The sequence below is a fragment of the Nymphaea colorata genome, chromosome 6, assembly GCF_008831285.2.
Source record: "Nymphaea colorata isolate Beijing-Zhang1983 chromosome 6, ASM883128v2, whole genome shotgun sequence".
NCBI lineage: Eukaryota > Viridiplantae > Streptophyta > Magnoliopsida > Nymphaeales > Nymphaeaceae > Nymphaea > Nymphaea colorata.
The window spans coordinates 234222-245299 of record NC_045143.1 but is presented as its reverse complement, the minus strand read 5'-3'; the positions used below and the strand labels follow the sequence as shown (position 1 = coordinate 245299).

The following is an 11078-nucleotide window of genomic DNA, read 5'->3' as shown; positions in this document are numbered from 1 at the left end:
AGTGAGCCCCGGAACAAACCAGACCAGCGGATCCGAAATTCCGGGGATCAAATGCCTCTTTAGTTAAACTTTACTGCGTTTCTCTCGTGTTTGGGACATTCACCCTCGGCTGCAACTTTCCGGGGCTTTGATTCCACTGTAGTACGGCGCTACCTTGGACCTGGTGGAAATTTAACGGAGAAATAACGGGGTGCTCCACGTGGACGTCTCGACTGGCCCTCCACCTTAACAAACACGCCCTCACCTCTGGTGTGAAAATTTAGGCGATGAGTGAAAGCTGCGACAGGCCGTCACTCCCTCTGCACTGCTTCCAACCTTTCTCTCCCCCCGCCCTCTCTCTCTCTCTCTCTCTCTCCCCCTTCTCTGGCTCTTCTTCCGTTTGTTCTGCTGTTGGTTTACTCCAGTGTCGTCTCCGGTATTCTCTACGAAAGGTAAAAATCGGGTTTTTGGTTTCCTTTTCCATGGTGACATGAAGTACTTCTTTAACCACGCTCTTTTGGCATCCTGGATTCGTCATATGTTCAGGCACCTTGCCACTGTGTTTGTGTGGATTTTGAGGTTTTATGCATTTGACAACAAATGTCTGGATGCCAAGAAATTGTGTTTAAGTTTTTTAGACGTCAGACTGTTCCCCCACCCTTTCCTCTTTTGGTGTGTGTTCCTTTTACTTGCTTGTCCAGACAAATCAGGGATTCAGGATAAGTAGGAATGCGGCATGGTTTACCAGGACGCTTGTACTTCATTTTTTTTCTCGGTTAAACGATGCATTTCGGACATTCCCTCTGTGCTTTCTTTAGTTCATCTTTTGCTCATTGGACGAAGAGGCGGCAAAAGATTTCCTTTTCCCGGTGCATGTTTAGACCAATGTTGGTTTTCATTGTCCTCAAATTGCAGAAACGGTGTTGGCAGGGAGAATTTTTCCCAAAAAGAAAAAAAAAATCCTGAAATAGTTGCTTTGAGGTACATGACACGGTTCGTAGAAGTCAGGCTCGTAAACATTGCCATGCACTTTGCTCTGAAGTTGGGGGATTTAGTATTGCATTTCCCCCTTGATTGGTGGCGAAGATTGACGAGAGGGAATGCAAGGCCCAGCACGACAACTTCATGATCTTTTGCTTGGTTTGGTTTCTAAGCGTAATCCTGCAAATTGTTAGGATTCACAAGAAAATTGGTAGAGATTGGCGAGGAAATTCTGTTTGATGTGGTGTTGAAATGGAGCCTTAAGGTGTCACATGCAACGTAGGCATCGGTATTACGCTGCTAGCACTGAGAATTGAAGTTTCTGTTTTGCAGGAACAGTGACTTTGGGAGTTGTTTACTGTGCATCGCCAAGTTTACCATCAGGTTGCTGATTTCAGCTATTCTAAGCATTGCGGAAGCAACTGGATATGTCTTCAGATGAAAATAGTGATTTCAGTGAATCTGAGCTTGAAGATCGAGTTCAGAAATCATACGCACAACTGAAAGAAGGAGGAATTTTCCGAAGGAATGCAGATGGGACATTCAAGTGCCCTTTTTGTCTGGGGAAGAAAAAGCAGGACTATCGATATAAAGAGATTCTCCAACATGCGAATGGAGTGGCAAATTCACCTAAGAGTTTGGAAAAGGCTGCCAAACATCGTGCACTGGAGATGATTTTGATGGAGGATGCAGAACAGCTGAAGCCTTCCGGGCCACCCATGATTGATTCTAGACCTCCCAAGCGTGTAAAACTAGAACGTAAGGAAGAGAGATTTGTATGGCCTTGGATGGCTATTGTTGCTAATATACCAACTGCGTTGGAGAATGGGACTTATGTTACTAATGGAAAGCTAAAGGCACAGTTTTCTGAATTCAGCCCAGCAAAAGTAACCCTTATGTGGGATGCACTGGGCTTTCGAGGAATGGCGGTTGTTGAATTTGAGAAGAATTGGACAGGTTTCTACTGTGCCATATCATTTGAGAAGTCATTTGAGCTGAGGTGCCGTGGTAAAACTGAGTGGATTGAGTCAAAAAAGTGTGATTCAAGTATGTATGCATGGCTAGCTCGGGAAGATGACTATCACAATTCTGATGATTATGTAAAGATGCAACTTCATCGTGGTGATCTAAAGACTATTAGTGAGCTCCAACAGGAGGAAGAACGAAAGAAGAACACTCTAGTAGACGACCTCACACTTAGAATCGATGAAAAGAATAAGGACTTGCAGTCTTCGGGTGAACAGCTGATGGAAATGACTTACTCATTGAATCAGTTTAAGTCTGCACTTGAAAGGAAAGACAGTGAGATGGCACGACTGCTTGAAGGTCATTAGCTGTATTTTTTTTTCTTTTGTTTTCTAAGCTCAAACATTTTGTTCCAACCTCCATGATTGCTTGCTGCCATCTAATTGTATCATTTTGTTCTTTGTGTGTTTATTGTAGGTAATTATGTTTTCATGATAACTAGTTTTATTTTATGTAAAAGAAGATAACACCTGCCTAAGTGGTCTGATACACTATGCGTTATGCACTATGTATCTTATTTTGTCTGCTTATAGTTGTTAGATACAACACTTCAGTCTTACTGCACTATGACTTGAAAGATTCCATATAATTGTGGGCAAAGAAACAAGAATCACTTTTCTCTGCATTGGCATTGAATATTTACATATAAAGTTTAACACTCACTTTTAAGTTTCTTGGAATTGAGGTTTCTAACTGAATCCTTTAATTATTGGACATGCGGAAGAAATTCAGATTTTGAAATCAATGTATGTAGAGTTCATAAATATGTTCTATTGGCTCCATTGAATGATCAGTAGCTTTGATGAACCATAGGGTTGGCAATGCATGCTCATTTCTGGGGCACCACATCTGAAACCGAGTAAAATGTTAACTCCTATTTATAGGACAGAGGGTCCCAATTTCCTTGATCATGCTATTTAATTTTACTTGGCTCATTGTTGTGCTGATTTTATGCAGAGGTGAAAAAAGCAGAAAGTAAAAACTCTGATTTGCGGGATCAGGTTCTGAAAGAACGTGAAAAGTGGTGCAAAGAGTTGGCTCTTGAACGGTCCAAACTTGCACAACGTGATATAGAGTTGCAGGAACGAGAAGCCCAAAATGACTTTGAGAAAAAGAAACTTGAAGAAGAAAAGAAGAAGGTTTGCAGTTTGCACTCCCCATCACATTTGCAGATGCTGGTGTTCATTGAAATGTGTAGATTCTTTAATTTCTTGGAACGCATTGGCATGGTCTACTAATTTAAAATGCAATAGCTTTTATATGTTTGTTTATTTAAAATAAACCAGAGGTTTCCTTTCAAGTTACAGATATGAGTTTGTTTGGTTATGGTTTTTCACATAATCCTATATGTATTTTATGAGACTGAGGATGGATTTGTGTATACTCGCTTCATAATGATCTGCTTCTGGTTTCGCTCCTTTTCTGAAGAAAATAAATTGATACGTGAATTCATGATTTAACTTCAGAATCTCGGATGTGTGCATGAATGTATAATAGAGGTGCAAATAGCTTAATGGCAGTGGGCTTTTCTAAAATTCTGACTGTAGCATGTCCATCGGTAACCTGATTCTTTATGTATCTAGCTAATTCAAATCTAATCCTTTTGTAACCATGTGATTTCCTGAAACCTTTTTCATGCCTTTGAAGTTTAAACTAAGCTTGATCAAAGCTCTCCAGCATCTATAATAGCTCCAAGCCCTCCAACCCAGATGCAGTATAGAAAGTTCATTGAAGAGCTACTGCATATTATGTTCAATTGAGTTAAACTTGGTAGACAGATCAAACAGAGCTTTACACTGTGAACAAGCTCAAACCTTTCATTTGCTACTTCTCTGTTTATTTGATTTCAGAAGGGAATCTCTAGTTCTATGCCTCTTCTGTTCCTATTCTTACTTTGAAATGTTTGCACAATTTAGTATGAATCTAGTTTCTGTTAGTAACTGAATTGTCCCTTATTTGCATTGCATGCCACAATTTGAATAATTATTTTTAAACTAATGTCTGTTCGAAGATGACTAGGGATATTTTTCTCCTTTCAATTTTTTGTAAAATCTTTAACCATATACTCAACTTTATGTTGTATTTTCAGAATGCTGCTAGAGATGCTGCTCTTCAAATGGCTAGTATTGAGCAGAAGAAAGCTGAAGAAAGTTTTATGAAGCTCATGGAATACCATAAGGTTTACTCCTAATTATGTGCTTCAATTAGTGGCTTCAAATGTTGAGCTTTCACTCTCCACACATTATTCTTTCACTCAATCCAACATGAATGTGTCTTATACTTGCAGAGAGAAAAAGATGCGGAATTAAAAAAATTCTGTGACGTGGAGAATAGATTGCAAACAAAACAAACATTAGAGTTGGAAATAGAGAAGTTGAGAGGTAATTTGCAGGTCATGAAGGTTATGGAAGGTGATGATAACATAGATGAGAAGATAAGATCTATGGGTGAAGAGTTGGCAGAGAAACAGAATGATCTGGAATATCTGGAAACTCTCAATCAAGCTCTAATAGTTCAACAGCGGAATGCAAATGATGAGCTGCAGGGTGCTCGTAAAGAAGCAATTGCAGTAAGGAGCTTTTTTCTTTTTGTTTCAATTTTGAGCCTCATTATTGTCACTGCTATTCAAGTGGGCAGGGTAGGTCAGTTTTGGTGTACCACACGTTTTAAAAGATTGAGCACATAAAGAGTGCTTTCTGCTTCTGTTTTTAACCTTGTGCTTGCATTTGTCTCAGAATCTAAATCTGCCTATGGTTTAAGTTCAACTACCTGTATTAACATTTATTTATCTGCTTGAAATGAAATGGTTAAAATATGTTGATTTCAAGTAACAAAATAAATATTTTAGGTCTGCTTGGATTGGAGCTAGAAACCGGCTAATTATATTCAGACTGACTGTGCTTGTGTTTCGAGACCCATTCATGACCTCCTTAATAATCCATTTGCTTCATGCTCATTTCTGGACATCCTTCTGAATTTTCTGCTTGAATGCTTTCGGGTTGTTTGTTTTGACACAGTATGCCTTGGGTTGTTAGATCCATTTGCTTCAACAGTTTTGTTCCAAAAACGGAGAACCATGTAGTGGTTTTACTGCACCTAACTCTCCTTGTTCCATAGGGTTTCAAAAGTTTGTTCAGGAACCGCACAGACATTGGGATCAAATTAATGGGGGAACTTGATAAGCAGCCATTCAAAGAAGCATGTATCAAGGTATTTTCTTCACAGAAAATTTCTGTAGAAGATTGTGAAATGAAGGCGTCAGAGTTGGCATCCTTATGGGAAGAACACATGCGGGATCCAATGTGGCATCCGTTCAAGGTGATCCAGGATGGACCTAATGAGAAGGTACAGAACTATATCAAATTTTTAAGATTTTAGCTAAATCACCATTGACATACTCCTTAAATGTAAGATGTGTGAACCTGTAAATTCATGGCATTAATTAATTTTTATTATTTATTTGTCAGCTATATTTCTGATCTATGCAAACTTTGTTTGTCATGTTATTTGAATCATAATTTTTTATATAGACAAAATACCTATTCTTTTAGGCTACATGTGCTTTATGATGCTATCTTGCTATTTCCATCATGTGCATGTCACCTTTATTTTGATTCATAGCATTGTTATCTCTTATGCATTTGCTTGTGCTGTCTCTGGGGCAACTTCCTCCCAGGTATGGTTCCACATTTTTGTGCTATTACTTACTATGCTTAATCATAGAACAAGGGAAACTGAAAGAATCTTCTTGACTGGTTTACATGATCATTGTTTATATTGTGCCATGACCTGGGAGAACAAACTTCTGCCCCAGTGTAATTGAGCTGACATTCTAATATTTGTATCCTAATGCAAGGTAAAATTTACTACGTTTATCTGTCCATAGATTACTAAGATAACTTTTGGTTACTTGCATGGTTTCTTCTTTTCAGTTTTGGGCTGTCTGCCATCTCTAGTCATCTTAATGAAAAGACATCGCCACTTTATATGGCCAACCACCTTATTCTTCAAGCACCATCTCCTTTTTTCCCTTTCCGTAGATTTTATTCATTGCTTGATCCTGGACCTAATTTTTTTCCGTCAACGTGGGAATTGTAGGTTCTGCCTTGGGTTTTTGCATATTTGTCATGGTAGATGTGGTTGAGTGTGAAGGGTGTAAAATGGCATTTCATAAAAACTGGGGATGCAAAATGCATGCATACATTGGCGAGTGCAGTTGAGATAAAGAACAATTTTATTCAGAATGAGAGATCGGATCACTTTTGATGCCTAGATCAGGGCTCATCCACTGAGAAGCTAACAAGAAGAGGTGAAAGGAAGGCTTTTTCGTGACCAGAGTTGAGCCAGCTTGAACTCAAGGTCGTGTTTGCCTAGCCAAGCATTAAAAAGAGTATTTTATTTTAAAATGAAAGTGAAAACCCAGTAATTTGAAATGAGGACCTACCTTTACAAAGGCAAAGAGGACACACGGTGCAATAAAAAAAAAATCTAGCTCGACTCCGGAAGAAACAAATACATGTGTTTTTTAATCGAACTTGACTTTCTTATTAAACGAGTGGAGCGAATCGAGCTTGAGTCCAGTTCATATGAGCCGAGCATAGCTCGACTTGTTGTGCACCTCTAGTAGAAGGAAGTGCAGGAGGAAGAGATTTGTCGTGCAACCCTAGTAAAAGGAAGTGCAGGAGGAAGGATAGAAATGGAAAAAGAGTAGTTTCAGTCAAACATTTGATTGGTCTTATTTTTGGGCACAGCTGATCCTAATTGACCGTACAGAACTTTCTCTTGTCTGTGCATGACGCTTTTGGGCTACACCCTGGACAATACCTGGCCCAAGATGCAGGTCTTTTATCTCGCACGTTGGGTGCTAGACTTGCTTGCTTATAGCGTCTTGTTGTGTTGATGCAGGTTTTGCTAGAAGCACTTTTCTACATGCTTGGGACTTAAGTTGTAGATTCTTGACTTCTAGGATCCTCTCTGATATATGATATTTTTTTCCTTACAGGGTGTCATAGATGAAAATGATGAAAAATTAACGCGCTTAAGAATTGAGTGGGGTGAAGGCCCCTACGAAGCTGTAGTGACTGCCATGAAGGAGTTAAATGAATATAATCCCAGTGGACGGTATGTAATCGAGGAAATGTGGAATCACAAGGAAAACAGAAAGGCAACCTTAAAAGAAGTTATTGGCTATCTTGTAAAGACTTACAAGACACGCACCCGCAGGATTTAGGAGAGCTCATGGTTGATACTTCTGATTCTCCATCCTGTGTTCTTTCTGGTGTCGCCTCCGAAGCTGAAAGGTTGTTTTGCAAACCTGATGCTGTGAATGTTTCCACTGGTAGTCGTGAAAGATTTGATGGATCAACATTGTGAGAACCAGTTATCTTTGAATTCCTTGTACATTGTCTAACATTATCAGATACTGAAACTTGGGTTCTAATTAGCTTGTACATATCACTTGCTCACATTTCTTCCAAGTGTTGGCTTAATTCGAGAAGTTTCTTGCTCAAGCGTCAAAAATATTTGAATGGCAATATGATTTTCTGATCTTGGTTTCTTTCAGCGTTAATGTGTCATTAGCCGTAGAATTAATGCAGCAGAATATAGATTTATATTGAAATTTTCTGTATCTATTCTACTGTCTCCTGCATGGGGGTTAAGCTTTAAAACCTTCAAATGGAACAAGATCACGACTGCAGTTCCTGGGGTTTATGTCTTGGTAGAATTGAGTAGATATTGCCACCAGACTATATAGAAGCGTAGAAGGATTTTGCTTCACGAACCGTAGGTTGTTCGCGCCTGGATATGACTGCCTGTAAAAGATCCAGATCTATCTCCAGTCTGATCTCCGATGGAGTTTAACCCTGACCCCTATTGATCTTTTTTTTTTCTTTTTTTCTTTTTGGGTTTTAATGATCAGATATCAACCAGAGTTGAATGAGGTCCTTGTCGTGGCATGAAATTCCATGAAAACGAGGACTACTTGGTTACGGAATAGATCTGATGTGATTCCGATTTTCTGGGTCACGACGATCCATTGACGTGTAACTCTAGCAGTGGTTCTTTTGCATGGTTTTGAGCAGATGAACGTTGGAGTGATGAGAACGAACCCCCGCAACTTTTGAATTTGAAAATTAAAGGAGAATCCGGTGAACGTCTAGAAGGGAAGCGTCGCCTCGCTCTCTTCAGTACCTCCGCTGTACCAGGACTTTGTGCTAATTAATTTTATTAAATCAGCCTTTGCTTTCTCGTCTCCCTCGTGGACATTTTGCTTCAATATCTTGTTCCTCGTCTCCCCTGTTCTTGCTTAGTTCTTGAAGAAGCAATTATCAAGATGAATGATCTGATGACAAAATCCTTCATGAGTTATGTGGAGTTGAAGAAGCAGGCTCTCAAGGATTTGGAGGCCGACCAAGATCTTGAAATGGGCCAACTCAGCCACGCCGATGAAGAACACCTCTCACAGTTCTTCGAGGAAGTGGGCGCCATTAAATTCGAGATGGAGGTCGTCTCCCACCTCTTCCAAGGTCTCCAAGAATCAAACGAAGCGGCAAAGTCCGAGCACGAAACCCGCGCTCTCAAGCACCTCCAAGACACCATGGACGCTGACATCTTGACGGTGCTCACGAAAGCAAGAACCATTAAGCAAATGCTCGAAACGCTCGACGAATCCAACGCCGCCAATCGGAGATTTCTCAAGTACAAAGAAGGGGGCCCGGTCGATCGGACCAGGACTTCCATCACGAGGGGATTGAGGGTCAAACTCCGAGAACTGATGGTGGATTTTCAGTTTCTGAGAGAAAGAATCGTCGCAGACCACAGGGAAGGTGTCAAAAGAAAGTACTTCGGCATGACGGGAGAACATCCCACAGAAGAAGCAATTGATGAGATAGTTTCTGCCGGAAAATTTGAGCTGCTGTCCGCCAGATTAGACGAGAGCCAGGAGTTGAAGGATAGGCACGACGCAGTGAAAGAAATTCAGAAGAACCTCATGGAATTGCACCAAATATTCTCGGAAATGTCTGTTCTCGTGGAGGTTCAGGGAGGGCATATAGATGACATTCACCAGAACGTGGTTCGTGCCGGTGCATATATCGGCGACGGCGCTGACCATCTCAAAGCAGCCAAGGAAAGCCGGCAAGACAACAGATCAAAGTGGGCAATTGCTTGTTTGGCTGTGCTTATGGTTCTGATCATGTTTTTCATTGTTCAGGCCATTACCACCCTTGTGAAAGCATAGGGAATCAACCGCATCCTGTTTGAGTTCTCTTCTTCCATTCGGGGATTGTAAATGAACTGGTTCTTTGATTTCTACAGACGAAGCGTCTCTTTTCAGGGAAACAATAAACTGAAGATGTCATTTTCAATAGTTGGGATTGAAGTCTATTTGATTTCATTACACGTACATGTCAAATAATTCCTGGTTCTGAATGGTTGAAAAATCTTTTACCAGTTTTTCTACTCGAAAAGGATCACAATTTTGTGTCTCCTTGGTATGTTCTTTCACGAAGTCAGCTAATGGCTAAGTCTAAAATTTAACTGCAGTAGTTGCATGCAGTTCCATTTGACCTCAGATGGCATCCCATCATCCTGATTTGAGTCTTTGGTTCATTACAGATATTTCATGTTGGGCGATGGACATCTGGATCGGGAAAGAGCAAAATCGAATGGGAGCCGAAATGACTCCCTTAGGATATCGGCCGATATAAGCCACTGTATCGGACGTGCTGATATATATATATATATATACTTAAATTACTGTGGCCAATAAGATACAATGTCTAAATTGATGTAAAAGTGGCCAATTTCTGCACTTTTCTGAGTTTAACACGACAATTGCAAAAAGATTATCCAAAGAAGTACATTACAGCCCAAGAAAATCCCATTGTTGTAAAAGTCGGTTCTTGAATCGAATCAGGGTTTCCGATTTAATTGAATGATAAAATCAGTCGCAAATCATATTTACAGAACCAATATTGCTGAAGAACTTGGTCTTACAGAGAGATCAGACTAACCTACAGATGCCAAACGACGAGAAAGATGCAACCGGCCGTTCTCATATTGAGCCGGCGGTTTCGACGACGATCGCCCATGTGTCCGTGTGGTGGGCCTTCAAATATTTTTGCCAACGTCCAAAGTTGGTCAAAAAGAAGATTTGAACTTAGAAACTTCAAAGATCATGAGGAAAATAACACCACTGTTCGTGACTTTTCAAAGCCTGAGCGGAGACATTCAGATTTCGGCAGCAGAAGTAAAAAAAAAAATTTAGATCTCCCTCGTTGCATGCATTGGGCCGGGTATCCGCCGACCGGCACTTGATACCCAATTTGATGAGGCTCCGGTGGAGCTCAAAAAAATTAGCTCGGACGAACCCAATAATATATCGGGTCGGTTCGATGGATCCCGATTTGGTTTGATTTATTTTTTTCATATTATTTTTATTTAATATATATATAATTAAGTATATTTTATATTTAATTTTTTATTTTAAAAATTATTATTTTTTATTTTAACCGGACTGAGTTCAGGCTCAGATGTCGAGTATTGGGTTTAGTGGGACCAACCCGATGATGCCAGGCCTAAGTTCCATGCATTATATAGACCTTCAGTGACAATTACTTTGATAAGAATTTTGCATTGGGTTGCAGATGTGAGTGGCTGGAGTGTTGAAATCTGCGGTTACCTTCAGATGAATCTTTGTTTATTTTTCATAAAAAAAAACTTGCAAAAGACACACCAATCACTGTTTTGCTTTTCAACAGTTTTTCAAGGCATTTATTAACGATTTTGGTGTTCCTAATGACAGAAAATAAAAAATCATCGCAATGGAGGAAATAAAGGGACCTCAAAATTTTTATTTTCCTTCTCTTCATCTCTTCTCCTCCCACCCTCTTCCTGCCTCCCTACTTTTTTTCCGGTCATAATTTTTTTGTTTTTTTGAAGACCCTTCTCTCTGACGGACCCTTTAATCCATCTCTTTGTCTCCAAGGAGCTGAGAATAACTGGTCGGATTGATTTGTGTTTTCTGTAAACAGTTCATCTTCTTGTTGTATCATGGTAATGTAGGTATAAGAGGGCCATTCTAGGCTAGC

The 11078-nt window shown here is 40.0% G+C and overlaps 2 protein-coding genes across 2 annotated transcripts; both read left to right on the top strand.

Annotated features, from left to right (window-relative positions):
- Nucleotides 1–239: 239 nt before the first annotated feature.
- Nucleotides 240–7546, top strand: LOC116256181 (factor of DNA methylation 1-like). The gene is made up of 7 exons (XM_031632446.2): nucleotides 240–431; nucleotides 1294–2286; nucleotides 2944–3125; nucleotides 4076–4165; nucleotides 4274–4555; nucleotides 5104–5331; nucleotides 6989–7546. The coding sequence occupies exons 2-7, from the start codon at nucleotides 1389–1391 to the stop codon at nucleotides 7214–7216; spliced, it is 1908 nt and encodes a 635-aa protein (XP_031488306.1). The 5' UTR covers nucleotides 240–431; nucleotides 1294–1388; the 3' UTR covers nucleotides 7217–7546.
- Nucleotides 7547–8204: 658 nt separating this feature from the next.
- Nucleotides 8205–9355, top strand: LOC116256182 (syntaxin-112-like). The gene has a single exon (XM_031632447.2). It carries the CDS (start codon nucleotides 8321–8323, stop codon nucleotides 9224–9226), a length of 906 nt encoding a protein of 301 aa, XP_031488307.1. The 5' UTR covers nucleotides 8205–8320; the 3' UTR covers nucleotides 9227–9355.
- The last annotated feature ends 1723 nt before the right edge of the window (nucleotides 9356–11078 follow it).